This window comes from Etheostoma spectabile, chromosome 9, assembly GCF_008692095.1.
Source record: "Etheostoma spectabile isolate EspeVRDwgs_2016 chromosome 9, UIUC_Espe_1.0, whole genome shotgun sequence".
Taxonomy (NCBI): Eukaryota; Metazoa; Chordata; class Actinopteri; order Perciformes; family Percidae; genus Etheostoma; species Etheostoma spectabile.
In genome coordinates this window covers 10673692-10690174 of record NC_045741.1, presented here as the reverse complement: position 1 = coordinate 10690174, position 16483 = coordinate 10673692, and the positions used below count along the sequence as shown (strand labels likewise).

The following is a 16483-nucleotide window of genomic DNA, read 5'->3' as shown; positions in this document are numbered from 1 at the left end:
TATGTTATCTCAATTGTTTGAAATTCAGATAAAGACAACATTTGTTAATAAATAAAATTTTATTTCAGAATTGTTTTTAAAACCCTAAATAAGTCAGGGGTCAATTTGACCCGAGGGATACTAGAGGGTCCTGGAAGTGAAGACAATACAAGGGGTAAACATCCAAATAGGATTTATGTCCATTCAATTGTTTTACCTGATGTGAACTTTGTAGCTGGGCTCGGTAAACTTGAGCAAATATCATCCTGCGCCACCACCTGGACAGAGTAATCCTGACCACAGGTCAAGTTGGCCAAGGTGCACATTAATTGTGTACTCTCGCAGAAGGACATGTTTCCCTGTGTGCTCTGAGCCATCACTTTGTAGGACAGGGCGCCCTTGCTGGAAATCCAGGACACGAGAGCCTTATTAGTAGAGCAGTCCATCTTCACAGCCACGTCAGTAGGAACACAGGGCACTGGAGAAAGGCCGGTGGAGTAGATTGTAGTAAGTTTAAATATCTAATTGTGGAGTGGCAAGAAGTTTGAGATTGTCTAAACAAGCATTAATTTCAAAGATGTCTGATGTTGAATGAACTGAACATAGAAAACATAAATCTAAATCACAGTTCAAGACCTCAAAGCAACCTAAACTCTTGACCAAAAGTATTTACAGTTTGCAGAATTAAAAAGGCATGAAAGAAGTATAGAGAATATTATCAAAGAAGTTTACAGTATAAACTCGTCCTGAATGTCTCACCTGACTGCAGTGTAGTAACCTGGCTGGTGTCAGAGTTGCACTTCTCATTCGAGGCAATGACCGTCACTGTGTAGTTCTGGCCACAGTTGACGTTGGGCATGCCACACTGCTTGCTGTCAGACCAGCAGCTCTTTGATTGGCCGTCTCCCTGTGTCACCGTGGCGGTGTAGAAGTCCGCTCCAGCCGAGCTGTTCCACGACACCACAGCGATGTTAGACAGGCAGTTCATGAAGCTGGAGACACCGGTAGGAGGACAGGGCTCTGAGGTAAGGAAGTAGAATAGACTGTTAGTGCAGGCTGATTTTGGAATTAGCAGAAGTGCCCTTAAGGTTAATATCAGTGATGCAGAGTATATTTTGCTGGTGAGTAATCCACCAGTTTTTGTCTGTTTCTCCGTATAGGACAGAGCATGTTGTAGATTGTACAGATCTTAAATCCATCTGAGATTAATTTGTGATTTTGGGTCATATATATGAGTAAACTTGATAATGGTCAGGACAGAAGCTAAATTGAACACCAATACAAAAAATGTTAACCAATTGTTCTCAGTAAAATATCTTTCAAATGTAGGTGGTTTGTAACTCAAAAAGAAGAAGTTAAATAAATAATTAAAATAGATAATTGAATTTAAGGAATAAGAACTTGGTGGTCATTCAAATTTTGCATTAAATAATCTTGCAGTTACAAAGTATAGAGTACCTTTAAAATTAAGAATGTTAAATCTGTATATGCACACATAGTAATATGTGTTGGCCTTTTACTTTAACTTTGGGTCATCATCTTCTACGTCACCCAGATCGTTGGTCTGATTGGTTGAAGGACTATACAATTGCGTACAGAGTCATTTGAACTATGCCCGTTGGTGTGCAGAGAAAATACAGAGTAAACTCCCCAGACCAAGGCTCAATCTCAAATCTGTTAAGCTTGGCATGGTCTGGTGAGAGCCAGACTAGTGTTTTGGCTTAATGGAATAGGAATCTACCTGACTCAAGCATTGATGGCTGACTGGGGAGGCTTGTGCACACAGAGTCTACTGCCTGAACATACAGGAAGTACTCCTGGCCACACAGGAACTCAGAAATGAAGGTCCAGGTGTCATTGGTACTAAGCTGCACTTTGTGGCCGTTGTTGGTCTTTGCCGTCACAATGTAAAACTCAGCAGTTTCACTGGCATTCCAGGTCAGCGATCCCACCTACAAAACAGGTGACAATATATTATATTTTTAGTTTCAGTTTATGTAATAAATAATTAATTTTGTTTAGCCTCTTTCAAAACAAAAGTGCTTCACAGAGCAGAAATTTAGATAGAATAGTTTATTTCCTGAGAAGGAGCTTTGAGAGAAACATTTAGTAAAAATATTTACCTTCATTGTGCAGTTCAGAGATGATTTCAAGTTCTGAGGAATACAGGGCGCTAAAAACAGAAGACGAAAAAAAGTTTAGTTGGGCGGCAAATCATGATTATTTTTACTCTCAATTAATCTGCTGATTATTTTCTCAATCAGTTTATTAATCATGTCAGAAAATGTTTAAGTTTAAAATGCCCGTCACAATTTCCCAGAGCCCAAGGTGATTAATTCAGAGGTCTTGTTTTGTCTTACCAACACTTTAAACCCTACAGAAAACCCATTTACAATGATGTAAAACAGAATAAAAGCAAGAGTAAATCATTTTGTAGAAGCTAGAACAGGGGAATGTTAGTAATTTATACATAAATAATTAATTTAACAATAATAGATTATTAAAATTGTCACAGATTTATTTTCTGTTGACTAATCACTTAATCAGCTATTTGTTTTAGCTCTATTGATGATATTGGTGCTTTTCACATTGCATTATTTAAGAGCACTCAAGCCTGATTGATTTTCCCAATTCTTGTTGGACTTTGCTTTAAATTTTACAGTGCTATACCTCCAGTCTGTTGTTTGTTTATTCATTTACATGTGTGGCCTAAAAAATGACCAGGTCAAACTTCAAGGTTTTGACATAATGCTCGTTTCTCCTTCATGGTCTCATGGTGAACGTTAAAGAAAAAAAGTTTACCCATTCGTATTGAAGTGCTGTTGCTCGGCAGGCTGCTGCACAGGTAGTCGTTGGCAATGACGTGAATTGTGTACTGCTCTCCACAGTGCAGGCTATCCCAGGTGCAGCTGGTGGTGTTTGTGGTGCACATGTGGGTGTGGCGGTCCCGTCCCATTGCGATGGCCATGTAGGATTCGGCCCCATCGCTTTTGTCCCAGCTGACCGAGCCCAGACTGTTCTCACACTGTGTAAAGCTCTTTACATGCTCAGGGACGCAGGGACCTGAGGAAAAGTTGTATTGTTGCATCAGCGTAAACTTACTATACTGTACACCACATTAGACAGAAAATATAAATGAGACTCATACCTGTCTTAAAGTTTTTAGGCAGGCTCACAGCGCTGTCACATCGATCATCTTCAGCTTTTACCGTGAAGGTGAACAGTTGTCCGCAGGGCAGCTGAGCCTCTACTGTTGTCATATTGGTTTGGAGAGCTGTGGCGTACCCCAGGTCTCCTGTGACCGTCACCACGTAGACTAATGCCCCTTGAGCCACCAACCAATCCAACACCACTGTCTCGTTGTTACAGGACCCAGTGACTGTCAGGCCAGTCGGCCGGCAGGGGTCTAGAGAACGAAGAGTTGGACACTTGTTAGTTTAGTTCTGATGTGACCTTTGCATCTGATCTGCTTGTTAATGTTGCTGCAGCTCTAACAATTATTTTCTCTTATCAAATAATCATTCTATATTGTATTCTAAATGTCATGAAAGAAGTCATGTTAAGTCATATTCAAACTGCTTGTTTACCTAAAAGTGTTCAGTTTACTATCGTAGAAGAGTAAAACCACAAAAAATATTCATATTTAAATTTCTGAAACAAATTAATTGTTGTACTGTACTATACTCTCAAAACTATTACTATTATTATACTATACTTCTATTATAACTACAATTATTAAAATTGTTGCCAGTGAATTGTCTGGCAGTCAACCTATCAATGAATCGATTAATCGTTTGCAGTGATTATTCACTCATAAACAGATTGTTTATTAAAAAAAAAGTACTAATGCCAGATAAACGCAAAATACAGTAAATGCATAGTTGGGTGACAGACAGCAACTTAATAGACAAGGAGAAATATTTTTAAATGATTAATACATATCAATAAAAAACTAAACTAGTATAACGTTTGGGTATTTTGGTTCCACAGTTTTAATAAAATAAAGTTGAGATTGAGTACTGTGGAAACCTTTGCAAAACATTTAAGCCTGCTCCATCTTGGTCTGTTGCATTCAAAATGAAAGAAAATTAATCAAATACAATTTAACAAAAGTAATACAGATGTAGGTTGGCACTGACAATATTTAGTTAAACTGTAATGAGGGTGTACTTGCACGATCAGGAGGCTAATTCCATCTCTATTGTTATGTAACAAAAAAAACAATCAGTTAATCAATCAATCAATCGATTACCCAAATAGTTAATTAGTTGACGATGAGCCCTACCTGTCTGAATCTCCACCGTACTGCTGATTTCACTGTAACACATCTTACTATATGCAGTTACAGAGAAGGTGTAGGTTTTCCCGCAGTACAAGTTCGGGAACTGGCAGGTGGAGTTGGTGGAGTTGCACTTCAGAGTCATCCCCATGCTGCCAATGGCAGTAGCCATGTAGCGCTCCACTCCCCCACTTTCCTCCCAGTACATGGTGGCCGTATTCATCCCACACTGCCGGTTCACTCCAACATTCATAGGTTTACAGGGCCCTGGATGAAATTTTTTGTTAAGTATCAGTGATCTCCTTCTCTGCACTCTCAACTACTCTGAAACGAGATGTTGCTTAACTCACGTGTGCTGAACGTGACATTAGTGAGTGTCTCGGTCTGGGATTGTTCGCTGATGGTTGTGAGGCTGACGTTATACGTCTGACCACACTGCAACACAGTCAAATCACACTGCAGCCCGGCGGTCTCGCATGAAGCCCGGTGGCCAGACTCTGCTGCGGCAGTCACCTTGTAGGAGTTCCCTCCATTAGCTGAGCTCCAGGACACTTTGGCTGTGTTGTTGTAGCAATCCAAATTAGCTGCCACATTTCCAGCGGCACATGGAGCTAGAGATAGAAGGGACGGAAGGACATATAGGAAACTGATGCAATTATTATTGATCACATTTTAAAGTTGTACTAATCTTAAGCTCTCCAGGTTTTAAAATTTCCAAATCATGTAAGAACGCTATGTTGGCAACACTGCATGCACTAACCCTATGTTTTCTGGTGGCAGTTTTCTTTGGACAGACTGCTGTTTAATAAATTGTGTTTTGCTCTTAAGAGTTAGTTCCTACATCCATCTGTCCATAACCTAATATTGAAATTTAAAAATGGTACCCTGTAGAGGTTTCCTCTAAACAGTTATGTTTACATTTACCATTTGTCACCAAAAAGGCCAAACTATTGTGTTAAGTGCATTTACTTTTTTTTTTTTATTAATTTAGAATCTTGGTATTTAAGCTAAATAGAGGGGTGTTATATAAAACCAAATAAAGTGTTCCTAAGCAAAATAAAGCTATAGCTTTAGTACAAAGGAGAAATGTAGGAGACGGGTTAAAATGATCCACCTACATATACTATATATTTTCATGTCTAATATTTTCACTTGAAATGCCTATCAAATAGATTCACTGTAGTGGAAAACTACAGGTACATGATGTGGTGAAGAGTATTCAGAACAATATTTGATTAAAATAAAGACAGTATTTGAGTACCATATACCTGAGACCAGCAGGACATCAGTGGAGATGCTACTGTTGAGTGTCTCTCCAATGACCATGACTTGGATGTAGTAGACGATTCCACAGTGAAGGCCTTTTACATTACAGGATGTGCCGTTGGTGTAACAGGACAGAGAGTGGCCATCGCGCCCGACAAAACGAGCTACGTAGCCCACCGCACCAAAGCTGGCCTCCCACGACACGATTCCCACGTCGGGATTCTGCAAACTGGTCTGCACCATGTTGGGAGGGCAAGGCTCTTAGGGCGGTAAAAGAGGCAGAACAAGTTGAAGGATGCTTATAGGATCTTTCATCTATATTGCATGATAAAAAAACAACATTCACTTAATTATCTATAAAGCTCCATATTTTTAATACCTGTATTTTGAAATATAATATTTACATCAATAGATACTTCACATGCCAGATGTGAAAATTACACATTAAACCTAAATTACATACATGTTTTCTGTCCTATCGCTGCAGCTTATTATTTTTACTTTTTGTTTAATCTGCTGACTATTTCATATTGATTGAGAATTTTAGTGTTATAGGTCCATTTCAATTTCTTGAACTGAAGGTTATGCTCAAATCTCTTGTTTTGTCCAACCACTACTCCAAAACCAAAAGATATTGACTATGTTTTGCTTGATAATTGACTCAAAACAACTTTCGGAGTAGTTGCAGATTTGTTGGTTCTCGTGTTGCACCTGTCATAATTGTGACTGATTCGGTTGAGGTGGACACGTCCTGGCACACAAAATTGTTTGCTGTCACGTTGATGATGTACATCTGGCCACAGTCCATGTTATAGAGGGCACAGTTGGTGCCTTGGGTGGTGCAGGAGACCATCAGGCCCTGCTCTGTTGCTCCTTCAACTGTGTAGGAATCCGCTCCAGCGGCCATGTCCCACAGCACCTGGCCGATCGTCAGGCTGTACTGAGTGGTGATGTGCGTAGGGATGCATGGCTCTGGAAGAGAGGATGGAGGAAAGTGTTGACAAGTAAATAAGACTATGTTATCTGTCATTCTGCACAGTGGAAGGTCAAACATCCAAGTGAAGTGACAATAATTTAAACACATTACTGAATGGGGGGAGACTTCAAGCATACATGCAACTCTGTTAACCCTGTGAGTTGCTCACCAGTGACCAGTTGTCCTGTCCAGTAAGCAATGCTGCTGCAAGTCCGTCCAACAGCTTTCACAGAGACAGAGTAGTTGTTGCCACAAAGCAGCCCTTCCAAACTACAGTAGGTGGTGTTGGCCTTACAGGTGACATTTTGGCCTGACGCGGTGGTGGCCATGACGATGTACGATAGAGCTCCATCACTTGGGTACCACTCCACCAAGGCCGTCCGCATGTAGCAGTCCATAACTGCCTTGATATTTGTCGGCTTACAGGGAACTGAGAGGACATGTAAGACAGTTATGACAGTCATGACTTTAACTTGATAGTTAAAAATAACTAGAAAATAAAAAAAATCAATCCAATTCAACATTGTCATTTAAATTAAGTAGATTTTTGCAAGATTACATTTCAGTTTTAGCTAGAATAAAATTAATTTTTATATTATCCATTAAAGGTCCCCTGACATGGTGCTCTTTGGATGGTTTTATATAGGCCTTAGTATCCCCTAATACTGTATCTGAAGTCTGTTTCCCAAAGTTCAGCCTTTGTGCAGAATTACAGCCACTAGGGGGGGGGGCAAGGCGGAGACTGGGGGTGTGGCCTTGACCAACTGCCAATTTGCTCGTTTGAAAGCCATTATGTCTCTCTCTCATGGACAGGCCAAATTCTCTGGGCGGGCAAAGCAGAGAAAGGTGAGGTAACCTTTCCCCTTATGACCTCATAAGGGCCAAGATTCCAGATCGGTCCATCTGAGCTTTAATTTTCTCAAAGGCAGAGCAGAAAACCTAGATGTAGGTTTACACCTATCGCCATTTCTAGCCGCTGGGGGAACTCATATTAATGTTAAAAAACCTCATTAAGTGAAACTGTCATGCCATTGGACCTTTTTAAGATTTTGAAAGGATTTCGTAATCCTAAATGGGTCAACAAATCTCTGCAACTCCAAGAGAAACTACGAAAGCCTTTAATCCAAGTGTAAACCATTTCTTCTTCATGCCTTAAAATCTGTACCTGAAGGTGTACCATCCACAGTAGCGGAGGGCGGGCTGTTGCAGTATCCATCGGAGGAGACCACGGACGCGTGGTAGATCTGACCGCAGCCCAGTCCCGTCACATTGCAGGAGCCCTCGGTCGTGCCCTGGCAGGTTGTGGTCTGACCGATGCTGTCCTGCACTGTGGCGATGTAGGAGTCGGCTCCTGAGCTCTTAGACCAGGACACAGTCAGACTGTTGTCCTTACAGGCCACCGCAGAGGAGACGTTTGCAGGGCTGCATGGCACTAGTGACAAGAGATAAAGAAGATGTGGTGTAGGGCTTAAGGCTTCCTTTGTTACCCTGAAGCATTTGTCATCACTGAGTACTGAATTGATTATGAAGTTGAAATTTATTTTGGAGATTACATCTGAAGTTAAAGAAATCATTTAACGTTTTTGAAGTATTTTTGTTGGTTATTCAGAGTTAGATGAGAAGAACTATACCACTATCACATCTGTGTGCTAAATCTGAAACTACTGGCAGCAGCCAGTTAGCTTATCTTAGCATGAAGACAGGGAAATCGCTAGTTGGCTCTTCAACAATAGCGGCATTTTTTATTGTAGTCAAATATAGTGAATGTGATGTCATAATGCAGCAACTAAAGTCTAAAAAAAAAACACTAATCGGTTTACTAACAGTATCGATTCATTCACTACAAACTGTTTTAAGATTCTTTAACCTCTAGGCCGCCAACACACATCCTATACGCACTGAGGCTGACATTTTTGGGCAAATATTTTACTGTGAAACTATTTCATATTTTAAATGTTAAATGTTTTACATGTTTCACACGACTTCTACTCTTCTGTACAGCACCTTGTGCAACGTTGGTTACTTGGTAAGTGCTTTATAAATACATTTTGATTGATTGATTTTAAATACGAACTTTTTTAATAGAAATAAATGGGCCTAGGAATGTTGGAACTTATTGAGAGACAGCTTTGGCCTTTTTATGTCATTCATGTTATAAAATATAACTGTGCAGAATTGTGTGCGTTTTCTCGAAGGAGGTCTCGCGCAGGGTGTAAGTCGATGTAGAATGCTCTCCAACCTATTAGCACCAAATGAACATAATGGGGAGTTTTTCCACGCCACTGCACATGGTCACACTGTCGCACCATTCTTGCTCTTAGCGGAATTACTGGAATTGTTAAATAAATTATAGAATTATGATTGTTGTATGATTTTTATTATTTGATACTATAAATAAAATTGAATTGAATAGAATAATGTAATGGTTTTACAGGAGTATGATCCTGACTATTTCTTGGCTAGGCGTGCTAACCACAACTTCACACTTCAGTTTTTGTACAGATTGAACAAACAAGACGCGACCCAGCTTTATTATCACCATACAGATATGAGTGGTATCATCACCTTATCCAACTCTCAAAAGCAAACAAAGTAAGCTTATTTTCCAAAATGTCAAACTGTTTTAAAGCAAATATAAGATCTGTGAAAGTGTTTAGACTTTGTACTTTATATTTGCAATTTTCAATGGGAAAAATAGCATGAGCTGTCCCTTACTCTAGATGAAAAGAAACAAAAATGAACACTAAGTAAAACCAAACAGTAATAGTTTAGCAGGGAAAGTCTTTACATACCAGTCTTAAATGTCACACTTTCACTCGGTTTGCTCTTGCAGTCTTGGTTCTCTGCCACCACAGTAGCTGTGTAATTCTGTCCACAGTGCAGACCTGTCAAATCACACTGGTCCTTAATGGACCTGCACTCGTCCACGTGGCCATCGGTAGACACAGCCTTCACTGTGTAAATCTGTCCTACCCTGCTGCTGTTCCACGACATGGAGGCCACATTGTTGCTGCAACTCAGATTGGCTTTGAGGTCCTGAGGAACGCATGGCACTGAGAGGGGAGAGGTCAATATAGACATTTATTTCTGTATTTTTTAAATTTTAATGGTTTAATTGTTTGTAACATGTTCTGACCTCTGTAGCTGTAATTATTTAATTTGCTGATTCCAAATTCTTTTGACAATTTCTAAAAATAAGAATGTGTATGCATGTGTGTGACATGTGTGACATGTACAGTATGTACTGTACCTGTCCTGACAATATCCTCTGCGCTCTGGGAGCTGTTGCAAGTTCGTCCCTCTGCAATAACGAGCAAAATGTACATTTCTCCACACGGCAGATTGGCAATGCCACATCCGGTGTCTGACGTGGTGCAACAGGAGGTGCTTCCTCCTCCTATCTGCTCCAGCGTGGCCGTGTACGTTACCGCACCGGGAACAGCTGACCAGGTGATGCCGACCGTGCGATTGTCGCAGCCTACTGATTTCTTTACGTCCTCAGGAGGACAGGGAGCTGGGGAAGGAGAAGCAATGTGAGGTTCAAATCAAAATAAACTTTCCTGATCATCCCCCTTCTATGTCATAAACCTTGGATCTGTACTTAAGAATATATAACAGAGATACAAAATCAACTAATGGGGCTGCTATTAGAGGCTAGAAAAACATTTCACTTGAAAACCTTCATCAGAGCTAGATTAGATTGAACGTATAGATCTTAGGAAAGTATAGCGTTTAGCTGTCCTTATGAATCGAATATTTCTCTGAAAATGTTTAAATTTAGTGATTTTTTTCAGAAGAGTAGCTAATCATATTTTTCATATATACTACTAAAGCCACAGGTATAAGTTTATATAGTTGATTTTTATTTTAATGTAGCATCTTTCAGATTATTCTAATGGTAGTAGCTTTTCTTTGGAGAAAACTTAGACAATGCTGATTCAAATTGATGCTTTTATTTGTTTAATTATTTTAAAGATTTTTGGGGGGCTTTTCTCTTTATTCTTTGTTAGTGACAGTGGATAGACAGGAACGATGGGAGAGAGAGAGAGAGATGGGGGATGACATGCAGCAAAGAGCCGCAAGTTAAATTTGAACCTGGGCCTCCGCAAAGGACTCAGCCTACATGGGGTGCACGCTCTACTGGCTGAGCTAGAGGTCGCTCCATTGATGCCTTTATTTATCTCAGGGTCTCTAGGTCAGATATGGAGGGAGGAATGCCGTTTCTGTCTGCCATAGCACCCTTTTTGATGCTACTACTCAAGCAAGTTGGAGTCATTTTTAACTTTAAGTTAAAACTCGTTTTTTAGTTTATTAGTTTAAAAACTTGTTTCATTGTAATCATATCAACAAGTAGTACAAATTAGTAGCAAAATATGCCCTGGAGAAAAATACTGCTCTATTTGCTAAAACAAGAAATTTTAGATTTATTAAAATGTGGCGTTCAGATAACCTCTGAAACATCATGTTTTAATGAATGACTGAATAAAGCAAATAAGTAGATAGAGCTGTACTTTAATAAAAAGCAGGTTTTGTATCTTCCTGTCTCTAGCTGTTGGAGAGAAGCAGTCCCTTTTGGTTGGACATTGACAATATCAATAGTTACAGGACAATATGTCTGTGTTACACTTGTGACTTCCTGTTGTCTTGTTTTTTAATTGCTTAATACTGTTTATAGTGTTTCCTTGTATTTTGACTTTACCAGTCTCATTTGTGACAGCGTTGCTGGGTGCACTGGGACACTGCTGGTTGCGCGCCTTGATAGTGAAAGTGAGGTTTTGGCTGCACGTCAGCGGCGGAAGATCGCAAATCCCATTCGACGTGGAGTTACACTCAAATGTCTGGACGTCACCGTGGCTGTCTGTCACCATGACAACGTACTCCTCAGCCCCAGCAGACTCCTCATACATTACCCAGGCTGAGTTTGTCAGGCAGTCAATCTCCACATCGGACAGGTGAGGTACGCAGGGAACTGGAGGTAAACATCAGCAGGTCAAAAAATGAGTTGTGCATGGTCATTTTTACTACACATAGTATGCTTTAAACCCTCGACAGGGAAGTTTATTCACCTGGTTTCACATTGTCAAAAAGTTGGGTCAGAGAGCATTACTGCTGTGTTTTAATAAATGACTACATACTTTAACATTTTAACATTAGTGGCAAATGGCTGCATAGCAGAAATGCAGGGTTCATGAACAGTTACTTCTACAGTCAGTAGTACTATTAAATGTAATTAAAAACATAACATAAAGTAAAATAATGCCATATTTTAATCTTAGCCTAAAAGTGAAACAACCTATTAAGTTTGACATATATTTTCTAAATCAGGAGGTGAAAGCACACCATCCCTATACACACATTTAAAGTAATCCTTTTTGTAAATCTATAAATAAATAAGCACTGAAGACATAAAATAAAGTGGAAGTGGAATAAGAAGACGCATAAATAGGATTTAAAAAAGAGTAAAATAAAATAGAAGATAAAATGGAAACTGAAGAATAAAAAGGACATTATTTGTGCACAAAGTGAACACATGTCTCTTTAATTAAGTAAAACTAAAATATTATCAATCCTTGCCTGTCTTGATGATTTGTGTGGGGCTGTTTCTGCCCACGCATCCATTCCTGGATGGTGTGACGGTGATGTTGTACTCCTTCCCGCACATCAGCGTGCTGAGATCACAGCCGTTTGTGCCGCTGCAGTTTTGTTGGAGACCTGTGGCTTCAACTGCTGACACCATGTAAACAACCCCCGGCACGCTGTTGTTCCAGGTTACAGATACAACGCCGGTGGTGCAGTTGACAGTGGGGGAGAAGGTCGGGAGAGGACAAGGAGCTGAGAGGAAGAGTTGAAGAAGAGGAGAAGATGAGGATAAAAGACAACTAATTAAACAAATGTACAAAAACCTTCTCATATAATTTCTTGAAGGAAAATAGAAGTTAAACAAGGCCTCTTATTTTTTCCCAAACTGGAATATGAATGCCTTTCTGCTGTCATTTGAAAGCCTCACAACCTAATATGCACGTTTTGCTGAATTTCCCCTTGGGGTCCAGTGAAGTATCTCTCTATCTATCATGTTATTGCAGTAGACATACAATAAAAACAATATTAATTGATTTTTGGAATTCTAAGAATCGATTTTGAATTGGTAGAGCTTGAATCGCAATTCATATATGAATCAATTCTTTTTGCCAACTCCTAGTTGTCACATGTTTTGTAACAATCACCTGAAGCTTTACTCACCTGTAAGGACCTGCTTTATGGGGCTCTGGGAGCTGTTGCAGGTCTCATCTTGGGCCACTACTGTGACGTCATAGGTCAGACCACACTGCATGTTGCGCACTACGCAGTAACTCTTATTCGTCTGGCAGATGTTGACATGATCTTTGCTCACCACGGAGGCGCGGAACTGAGAGACGTCACCCACCGACTGCCATGTAACGTTGACGACAGCAGACAGACAGTCGAGGTTGTTCTGTACGTTCTGTGGCACACACGGAGCTAAACAGAGAGTGTAAAGAGAGAGGTTAGAAGAAACTTCCTGATCCATGGGAGATTATGAACTGCTAGTCTCTTTACTTGTCGCGAGCTGCTTCAATGAACTTGAGTTATTCTTGAGGTTACATAAAGATTTTGTTACAGCCAATAGCAGGGAAAGGGAAATATCCGTTAAATAATCACCCAACAAGATTAGAATAGAACTACATACAATCAGCATTAATATAGGCAATACAATAGTGAAAAAATAAAAGTAAAGTTGAATCAGAATCAGCTTTTTTGCATAGACAAACAAGAAATATGACTCCAGCTAATCTTTGCTCTCAAGTAGTAAGTTAAGTAGTAAACACTACACTAGAATTTACAAATTCACAAAAAATATACAGTAGCAATTGAAGAGAGGGAAGGAATGCTGCAATATCAGTTAAGTCAGAAAGTAGTAGATTTAAGAAATTAAAAACATGTTCATTGTACTATATAATCAGAATTACAAGTGTTGCAGTATTTGCTTATAATTACTATAATATCATAGCTATAGTTCCATACACTAAGAGACTACCTGCACAATGTAATTCAGTAGCCCTGCAATAAATGCTACCTTGACATTTTTGTTCGTTTGTTAAAACTACTACTTTCAGTTATTCATGTGTGGACTCAGTACTAATGCACGTTTTGAGGCTTACTCTAAGACGTGGTTCCAATATTTGAAATATGTTTCAAATATTTTGTCCACCTGCTTTATGTATGAAGCAGCAAGTATATTAAGAGATAAATCAGTGCTTCTCCGACATAGTGTCAACAACAGTTGAATTCAGGTATAATACAATTCCAGAATGAATAATAAATTACAGGAATGTGGCATATGGATTCAGTCTCAATGTGAATACATGTAAAAGCATCACTAAAATAGTCAAAGCGTACTATTGGTTATCTTTAAAATGATTCTGATGTCAAATTGCAAATTGCATTTCCCCTTGTGGGATTAATAAAGGATACACTATTATTATTATTATTATTATTAATAATAATAGAATAAGCTGTAACGGCGGCACAGTATGTTTTTATACAATCCCTAGGCAATGCCAAAGGAAGACACTTTCCTATCCAAATGAGAGTGGCTTTAATGAGGGAGGAGATAAAGTGAAACCTGAAGAAGAAGACGATGTGAATAAGATGAGCTCATCACAATTTGCACAATAAATCTGCAGTTTAAAGTGACCATAGACAAACCAAATCTACCTGTATGAATAACTTGAACGTTACTGTTGGCTCCCATGCAGTTTTCATCAACACCAGCAACATAAACCTGATACCGCTGTCCACAGAGCAGACCAGATATCTGGCAGGTGGTGCTGCTGGTGTTACAGGAACTCAGGCTGCCCCGTTCATCGTTAGCCACAGCCATGTAGGAGACTGAGCCCTGCGACGCCTGCCACGACACTGTGATGTTGTTTGATTCACAGGAAGAGTTCACTCTCAGCTGTGTGGGAGGGCAGGGAGCTGGAGGATGTAAAATTACAAATGTTATATATAAAAAAACTTGTGTGTATGTATAGACTATATATATATATATATATATATATATATATATATATATATATATATACACTTGTTGGACCCCAGGAAGACTAGCGTGTCCCACTGTGGTGACAGCTAATGGGGATCCTTTATGACATTAGTTATCAAGCAGGCAAAGAAGTTGAAATATATAGCTAGAAGTTCTAAAACAGTTAAAATAGTTAAAGAACGAAAAACATTTCAAATAGTTACTTAAAATGAATAGACTAACTAGACTAAAGTAATTTATAAACAGCTGACAAATAAGGTCAAAGTTACGGATAAACAGTTGAATGCTAGACCAAAAGTAATTATAAATGGTTGAAACAGTTAACTAAAAGCAATTTGTAAAAAGTTGAAATGATTAGCTAAAAGGTTTTTTTAAAGCTGAATTATTCTGTCAAAAGTCCATACACTGTTGAAAGAGAAGCCTAAAAGTAATAGGAAAATAAGCTAGTTAATATACAGTTAAAATAATTTGCTTATTAAAAGCAATGGTTAAACTCAAAGTAAATAGCAGCCAAACTATAAAAAGTAGGTAAGTATAAAAGGTTACCTGTGTTGATTCTTTGCCAGCCATTGGCAGGACTGGGGCAGTTCTGTCCCTGTCCACTGACGGTCACCATGTAGCTCTCCCCGCAGACCAGAGAGCTGATGTTGCAGGAGGAGCCGTTAGTGGAGCACTTCTGACGGTCTGCGATGTCCAAGGCTTTGGCCGAGGCGTTGTAGTACTGGATGCCGCTGCCCGGCGTCCAAGACACCACAGCCGTGTTTGTGTTACAGTCCAGGGTAGACTGCAGACCACTGTGGGGACAAGGACCTAGAAAGAGATGGATGTAGAGATGCAAAAGTAAATGCTTTGACAGAGTATCATGTGAGTATGGATGGTGTAAACTAAAATGTTATCTCTGTAAAATCAAAACATAATTTCATGAATGTTGGAAGCATTGTCACTAGGGCTGGCTACTGAATTCAATCCATTTTATAAACAGACCGAGTTGCCTTTATAGTATTGAGTATCAAAAAATGCCTTATCATTTAATAACTAAGGGTCAATGAGCCAATAGGCAAGATAAGATCTAATGATGCTGCTGATTGGCTGTCTAACATTACACGAGGAACTCTACATTACGAAAAAGGAACTGAAATAAAAAAATGTTTGCTATATTGTGTAATGTTGTAAGTTCATTTTGTTCAAATAGATTTTATAATTTAACCGCCGTTATTGAAAATGTTTAAACAATACCCAGCCTTAATTGTCACATAAATAGAACTGTCGGAAAATTGCAGTTGCTTCTGTTAAATTGTAGTTAAATTGTAAATTAGGCTTCATGCCCCTGACACTTAAAAAAGCGCTCCCCATAAAATATGGCTCTTCTGTAACACCTAGTGGCAGCCACAAGAAAAAAACAACGTTGGCAAGTAGGTCTTTCTGCAAAACCCTCCAAGCTTTTAAAGGCTTCTGTAGCTTATCACAAGTATCTGATAATAAAATTATAAAATAACAATAAAATGAAACAATGGCTGCATATCTACCCATTGTTTTTTATGTTGGCATATGCAAGGCTCAACCAAGTATAAATTGTCAGATAAAGAGGTGTCACACCACTCAATCCTGACAAAAGGCCATCAATGCATTACATGTGGTTAATAATAGCTAGATTGTAGTGGATCATAGACTACTTCTCTGTCCAACAAATGTAATTCCTACTCTGCACCAGGTTTTTCATTGTCTGAAAAACAATTTCACAGAACACAAAATTCAGCTCATATATTCTGGTTATGTTACTTAAAGAGCCGGTAAATATTAGTGACTGCCTTTAAGATGCAGAAATGCAATTCTGCATTGGAACAAAAGGTTAGTTTTTGTCAGTTTCTTAAAGTGCTACGTCAGTGTTACTCATCTTTTTGTTTCATTACCTGTGACGGCG

At 39.2% G+C, this 16483-nt stretch overlaps 1 protein-coding gene across 1 annotated transcript in view; it reads right to left on the bottom strand.

Moving 5' to 3' along the window:
• fndc7b (fibronectin type III domain containing 7b) overlaps positions 1 to 9536 on the bottom strand; it is a 10014-nt gene extending 478 nt beyond the window's left edge. Inside the window, exons 1-13 of the mRNA XM_032526214.1 lie at positions 9293 to 9536; positions 7666 to 7932; positions 6670 to 6930; positions 6236 to 6496; positions 5527 to 5784; positions 4609 to 4869; positions 4265 to 4525; positions 3128 to 3385; positions 2782 to 3042; positions 2103 to 2152; positions 1721 to 1931; positions 739 to 999; positions 197 to 457 (exon numbers count right to left, since the gene is read on the bottom strand). Of these exons, the coding sequence (XP_032382105.1) occupies positions 197 to 457; positions 739 to 999; positions 1721 to 1931; positions 2103 to 2152; positions 2782 to 3042; positions 3128 to 3385; positions 4265 to 4525; positions 4609 to 4869; positions 5527 to 5784; positions 6236 to 6496; positions 6670 to 6930; positions 7666 to 7932; positions 9293 to 9494 (3073 nt within the window). The 5' untranslated portion in view covers positions 9495 to 9536. The remainder of the gene's footprint in view (positions 1 to 196; positions 458 to 738; positions 1000 to 1720; positions 1932 to 2102; positions 2153 to 2781; positions 3043 to 3127; positions 3386 to 4264; positions 4526 to 4608; positions 4870 to 5526; positions 5785 to 6235; positions 6497 to 6669; positions 6931 to 7665; positions 7933 to 9292) is intronic.
• Between the last annotated feature and the right edge of the window lie 6947 nt (positions 9537 to 16483).